This window comes from Microtus ochrogaster, chromosome 4 (assembly GCF_000317375.1).
Source record: "Microtus ochrogaster isolate Prairie Vole_2 chromosome 4, MicOch1.0, whole genome shotgun sequence".
In the NCBI taxonomy this organism is placed as follows: Eukaryota; Metazoa; Chordata; class Mammalia; order Rodentia; family Cricetidae; genus Microtus; species Microtus ochrogaster.
In genome coordinates, this window is record NC_022011.1 from 25,039,030 (window position 1) to 25,046,296 (window position 7,267).

General features: G+C 46.7%; 1 protein-coding gene across 1 annotated transcript in view; it reads left to right on the forward strand.

The window, feature by feature from the left end:
- Window positions 1-4,711, forward strand: part of Atmin (ATM interactor) — a 16,965-nt gene extending 12,254 nt beyond the window's left edge. Inside the window, exon 4 of the mRNA XM_005345731.3 lies at window positions 1,895-4,711. Coding sequence (XP_005345788.1) covers window positions 1,895-3,707 — 1,813 coding nt within the window. The 3' untranslated portion in view covers window positions 3,708-4,711. The remainder of the gene's footprint in view (window positions 1-1,894) is intronic.
- Window positions 4,712-7,267: the final 2,556 nt, after the last annotated feature.

Genomic DNA, 7,267 nt, shown 5'->3' on the forward strand with positions numbered 1-7,267 from the left:
TTTTCAATTCTTTTATTGTATTTTTATTTTCACTGGTATTTTGCCTGCATGCATGTCTGTGTGAGAGTGTGTCAGATCTTGGAGTTACAGACAGGTGTGAGCTGCATGTGGGTGCTGGGAATTGAACCTGGGTCCTCTGGAAGAGTAGTCAGTACTCTTAACCACAGAACCATCTCTCCAGCCGAAAAAGAATTCTTTTGGAGTAGCAGCAGTAATAACAGAAGAGCACTCCTGGGCCAGGATCTTTTACTTTGTGTTTGAGCCTGGGCCTATGGTCCCCCTGCTGCAGCCTCTCCGAGGCTGAACTTGCAGATGTGTGCACCAGTGCCCAGCTGAGCCTGAGATGCTGACCCACTTGCTTTGTATGTTTTCTCCTAAGGATTTTTATTTTCACTTACGTGCATGTGTACATATCACTGTGTGTGAATGACACATGTATGTAGGTTCCTGAAGAGGCTAAAATAGGGACCCCCTGGAGTTGGAGTTACAAGTGGTTGTGACCTGCCCAATGCAAGTGCTGGAAAACAAATTCAGATCCTCTGGACAAACAGCAAGTGTCCTTACGTGCTGAGCCAGCTCTCAAGTACATAGTTCCTGAGGCTTCTTTCCTATTCCCATTTGAGAATCTCAGCCTTCAGCACCTTCTCTAGAGAAATGGATTGCTGGGCACTGAAAGCTGCATCGTAACACAGGGTTCCATTTGTCTGTTTACTTTCATCCTATGGTGCTGAGGGTTGAATTCGAGGTCTCATGAATCCTGGGCATCTGCTCAGCCCTGAGTCACATTCCTTCCTCATTTTGCTTCTTTTTTGACACTGGCCCTGAACTCACTCTGTAGCTAAGGCTGGTCGTAAATGTTCTGCCTCAGCCTCTGTGTAGCGAGGATTATAATTCCAGGCTCCACTTTAAACTTCATTTTTAAAGATCAAATTTATGTTTGGTGCAATAGCTTTTGCTGTAGGTATGGTACTTATAAGTTTCTCGATCTGATTTTTAAGGTCCAGGGAGCCTGCAGAATAGCTCAGTGAATAAAGGCTCTTGCTTTTAAGCCTGATGGCCTAAGTTTTGATCCTCAGGACCCACATGGTAGAAAGAGAAAACCAATCCCTGAGAGTTGTTCTGACCTCCATACAATACATGTGCCATGGTACATGTGTTCACACACAATAAATAAATGTAATAAAAATGTAGAAGAATTTTGAAAACTCCAATTTGAGGATGGAGTTCATGTAACATAAGCCTGTAATCCTTTAGGAGGCAGAAGCAGTAGAGGTCCCAAAAGTTAAGGCCAGGCATAGATATAAGTCCCTGGAAAAGGGGAGTGGGAATGTTTCTGAGTGCAAGCCGAACTCTCAGAGATGCCAGAAGGGATGTCTCGCCACTGTCCGGATCCCACCTTTCCTGTGTGGTTAATGAGAAATGAAGATAGAGCAATGTAGTCAAAGAAAACTATATTTTTTTAAAAAAAGATTTGTTTTTTATATATATAGTGTTCTGCCTGCATGTCTGCCTATATTCCAGAGAGGGTACCAGGTCTCATGATAGATGGCTGTGAGCCACCATGTGGTTGCTGGGAATTGAACCCAGGACCTCTGGAAGAGCAGTCAGTGCTCTTAACCCCTGAGCCATCTCTCCAGCCCAAAAGCTACATTTTAGGAGCCAAAGAGATGGCTCAGGGGTTAGGAGAGCTTTTTCCACTCTCACAGAATACCTGATTCTGGTTCCCAGGACACACGCCAGGCAGGTCACAACCAGTTCCAAGGGATCCCTACATCCATTTCCAACCTCTGTGGCCGTGTGCACATACTAACAGACACACATGCGCATAAATTTTTTAAAATCTTTTTTGTTTCATTTTAAAATTGGTTTTATTTTTGCTTTTCGCTGTTTCCAGAGACCCACCTAGTAAAAAAAGAAAAATGGAAAGCTACCTGCAAAGCCAGAAGTTGTCCAGTAAAAACACTGAACCACCGAGCGACCAGCCAGCCCCTCCCCAAGACGTTCATGAGCTGGAAGCAGCAGAAGTGAAGCTAGTGGCGTCGCTTGAAGACTCTTGCAGTACTCACGCCAAAAAGCAGAGCATCACAGCACCTTCCAGGTGCCCCCAGAAGTTGCTTTTACCAAAGCCCAAGGTGGCTCTGGTTAAACTTCCGGTCATGCAGTTTTCCCCTGTGCCTGTCTTTATGCCTACAGCTGACCCGTCGGCCCAGCCTGTGGTGTTAGGTATGGACCGTGGTTCTGTGGCTGGAGCTGTGCACTTAGTCCCCCTGCCGGTAGGAACCCTGATCCTCAGCCTAGATCCAGAGGCCTGCTCTCTGAAGGAGAGCCTACCCCTCTCGAAAGTTATCAGTCCCATTGTCGAGCCGATCAGTACAGGTGTTCAGGTGAACTTGGGGAAAAGCCCTTGTAGTCCTTTACAAGAACTTGGGAGTGCATGTCAGAAGAGCAGCCTCTCCTCAATCAATGTGCAGACGGACCTGTCCTATGCCTCACCTGACTTGATACCTTCTGCTCAGTGGCTCGGCCCAGATTCCTCTGTGTCATCGTGTTCTCAAACGGACCTGTCGTTTGATTCTCAAGTGTCCCTTCCTGTTAGTGTCCACACCCAGACGCTGGTACCCAGCTCAAAGGTCACTTCATCCATAGCTGCTCAGACAGATGCACTTATTGATGCCTGTTTCCAGCCAGGTGGGATCTCCAGGGAAACCCAAACCAGCAGGATGCGAGACCCCACCCATGACCCTGTGCAGGTGGACCACCCTGGCCTGTGTGGGGACATCTTTGAAAGTGTCCACTCATCATACAGTGTCCCCGCGGACAACATCATGAGTAGCAGTTTAGTTTCAGAGACAGTCACTCATGGTCTGTTACCTCAGAATGACCCTAAGATATTAAGCCCAGTCATTGAAAAGTCTGCGCCTATGTTACACTTCAGTGCCCAGAACAGCATGCTTCCCTCACAGAACATGACTGATAATCAGACCCAAACCATAGATCTACTGAGTGACTTAGAAAACATCCTGTCGAGCAACCTGCCTGGCCAAGCACTGGATAACCGGAGTCTTCTGTCCGACACAAACCCCGGGCCTGACACCCAGCTCCCAGCAGGCTCAGCCCAGAATTCTGGGATTGATTTTGATCTTGAAGAGTTCCTCTCGGCCTCAAATATCCAGACTCAGACTGAGGAGAGTGAGCTCACCAGCGTGAGCACTGAGCCTGCCCTGGAGTCCCTGGACATCGAAACTCAGACCGACTTCTTCCTCACAGACCCCTCCGCACAGCCCTACGGCTTCAGGGCAAGTTCAAGCTTTCTGGGCCTGGAGATGTTTGACACACAGACACAGACAGACTTAAACTTCTTCTTGGACAGTAGTCCTCACCTGCCCCTGGGCAGCATCCTGAAACACTCCAGCTTCTCTATGAGCACTGACTCGTCTGACACAGAGACCCAGACCGAAGGCGCCTCCCCAGCTCGACACACACCTGCGCTGGAGAGCAAGGTTCAGCTGAACAGCACAGAAACACAGACCCTGAGTTCTGGCTTCGAGCCCCTGGGGAACTTGTTCTTCACCAGCAACGAAACTCAGACAGCAATGGGTGACTTTCTTCTAGCCGATTTGGCCTGGAACACAATGGAGTCCCAGTTCAGCTCTGTGGAGACGCAGACATGCTCGGAGCTGCACGCCCACGCCGTCTCCAGCTTCTGAAGGGGCAGCCAGGCTCCCCTCCCCTTGTGGTTTAGGACACGGCGAAAGGACAGCCGTACCAACTGGGAATGGAGTTGGTGGGGCAGCAGCTGTTGAGATTCTCCGCAGTTCTTGGCGTTTGTACTCGTGAACACAAGATTGGTGTACAAATGTGAGTGTATTATAAAGTGTAAGGTGTTGATCTGAAAAGTTTCAGTGTTGCCTACGTTTGCTCCTGTGTAGCTATTCTTTCCATCTTAAAAAAAAAAAGCATTTCACACTGTAAGACTTAAAACCATTTAGCTGAAGCCAAGCTTACCAGATAGTAGGGCACAAGCTTTGCAACCGCTTTAACCGAATATAGCGTGCTTAAACAGTACCTCCAATGTCAGACAATGCTTGTGTGGCCCTGGCTCTGATGCTGCCGCCCTTTGCCTTGTCACGTCCGTTCTGCCTTGGAAACACTAAGGGAAGCCACAGCTGTCTTTAGCTTTTATGACAGTTTCTACATCATCACTGCTGTCCCTTCTCTCCCAAGCAGTGACTGCTGCCAGCTTTGTTTGCTGTCCGTTTCTCTCTCTGAAGTTACCGGCCAGCACGAGAGTAGCAAGCACTTAGTATAACTAGTCATCTTTCTAGTAAGAGTAAGGTCTCCAGACCGTGGAGTCAGCTCTGGAATCCTGCCGTTTCGTTCATCTCAGGCTCATCCTGCATCGTGGGAAAGTTTTCCTCTCACTATTGTTGGTCAAGAAGATCCCTGTGACCAAATTTATGGGATTGATTGCCCATGCCAGCTGTGAGCACACAGTGGCCAGAGGATAGTCGCTCTGTCTGGGGCTCAGGACCCCAGAGCTTCTACCTATCTGTAAATCGGTGTTCCTGTGACTCCCCACTCTTTGAGCTCAGTTCATTTACTAGAGAGGCTTACAGAACTCAGGGATACAGTTACTGCAAAGGGTAGAGTGGGTACAAAAGGGGCAAGGGGTTTCTATACTTTGTCTAGGCACAACACCCACCAAGAATCCGCCTATTATCCTTGCAGAAACCCTTCAAACCCAGGCTTCTGGGGTTAGTGGCTGCTTTGTTGTATGGGTAGAGCTGCTTAAATCATTGCCATTAGTGATCAGCTTAACCTTGGGCACCACCCTCCCCACTGGATTGGGAGTTAGGGATGAAGTTGAAAAGATCCCAGTCTTCCAGTCATTAATCATGCTTTGGTCTCTCCTGTGACTTGTCCCCGTCCTAATACTACCTGGAGGCTACCAGCTACCAATGACCTCATAGCAAGCAAAAGCAACCTTTCTTCTAAATATTTTGGGTTTGGGGAGTGTTGTGTGCAGATACATACTTTACATCATCACATCCACAAACATCCTTCCCATTCGACAGTAGACCCTGGGGGCTACCCTACTGCTTCCTGTTATGTACTTACAGACTCTCTAAAAATTAAAAAGGAAGAAGTAGAGTAAGGCATCCCTGTCGAGCCCCCTTTCAGTACTTGGTAAGAGGAACATGGCCTACAAAGTCTTTCCTTCCACCTACCCTACCCTTTTTCTTGAAGGAAGCACTTTGGTCTGGCAAGTATATTATGCATACCTTGAGACTAGCAATTGTAGAATAGAGCCATCAAAAGTATGCTAGTCTAGATTCTGTTGTGAGACATTCTTTAAAGGGGAAAGGTTGTAGACCATTTGCTTCAATAATCAAGAGCATTTTGAGGGGTGAGTGTGGTCAAACATACCTTGCGGTCTCTCTGTGCTAAGTATAAGTAGATCATGGATTCTTAGGCAAATCTGAGTACACACAGCCTGGGGAACCATCCAGTCCTCCCTGGGAAGCCCTGTTCTTTCTGTAGCATATGCTTGTGCTGCCAAAAGCTGAACCCTTAAAACCCAAGGGGACCGATGATTCCTTAAGTAACTCGGTGGTGTTGCTGCTGTTGTGTCCCGCCCACCTGATAGAAGGCCTCGGAAATGGGCTAACACACCTGGCAGATGAGTGCACCCCACTAGCTAAACAGTGGTTTGGGTCACAGTTGCCTGTGAATGTGAGTTCAGAACAGACATAAAGCCTTAACTTAGATTTTCTGTTGTGTTTTGGAATCATCACTGCCTTAATGTTCAAGCATCTATTAAGCCCTCCGGCTGAAGGAGAAATGCATGTCTGCTCGTGACTTTTTGTAAATACAAGTGCAGCGAGCTATTGCCTTTAAGTTTCAGTTTTTGTTTCTGTGGCAATGTCTCTTAATAGTTACAGAAAAAAAAATGGAGCATGTAATTGTCTTTCATGTGCAAGAACTGTCCCGACAAACCCTTCGTCACTTGAATTCTCCCACAGTTGTTTGTGAACACAGATTCGGTGATTAAAGAGAAACTAGAACTCTCCCTTTGGTGTGAATTTAATACATACTCATGATGTGACTTATCTTCTGAACTTGGAGGACACCCTAACACGTATACATACAAGCATTGAGAAATAAAAATAAGTGGGGCACACCTTTAACCCAGGAGGCAGAGGCAGGCAGATCTCTAAGTTCGAGGCCAGCTAGAGCCAGGGCTGCATAGTGATACCCTGTCTCAAAATATATGTATGTGTGTGTGTGTGTGTGTGTGTGTGTGTGTGTGTGTGTGTATTCTTAAAAGATACTCAGCACTAGTTTGCATTTGGATATGATATAACTTGGGATTTTTTTTTTTTAAAAAAACCCCAACAACTTTATTTCATGCACATTGGTATAACGATGTCAGATTCTCTTGAATTGGAGCTACAGACAGCTGTGAGCTGCCATGTGGGTGCTGGGAATTGAACCCGGGTCCTCTGGAGGGGCAGTCAGTGCTCTTAACCACTGAGCCATCTCACCAGCCCCGCTTGGGAATTTTTTTAGGAAAACATTATTGTTAGTAGTTCAGTCCATGCACTCAGCACGGACTCGGGCTTCCTTTTCTTCCTGAACAGCTTAAGAATAAAACGAGAGGTAGCAGGTCAGTAGCTCTTTGCTCTGTCACTAATTTACAGGAAAAACAAACCGATGTTTCGACTCCCTTTCAATAAAGGGAAAGTTCGGGTTTTTGTAACTCTTTTGAAAGATGCTGAGTCAAGTTCAAAGTTACGGTTTTCATTTGGAGAAAATGACCAGTACTGGTCTAACTGCGAAATCCCTCTCGAAACTGATGGGGTTACATTTTCACTTAGTTTTTTTATGAATACACACACACACACACACATACATTATACATAAGGACTAAAGTGGACAGAGTAGATAAACCAGCCCACAAGTATGTAATTCCAGAAAGGTAAAGAGGGACTGCCCAGAGCAAGCTGGCTAACTAGACCAGCCTTATCAGCAAGCTTGGAGCTCAACTGAGAGGTCCTGCCTCCATAAATAAGGTGGAGAGAAATCAGGGAGACTCTCTGTATCGGCCTCCACCTGAACATGTTTACCCACATACACATGGGTCCGCACATGTGAACATACATGCAGACCACACAGACATGTGAAAATAAACCTGCTAAGTTCTCCAAATACTTACCAGGTGCTTTTGTTTAGTTCTTGTATTTTGAGCCAGGGTTTTGCCATGTAG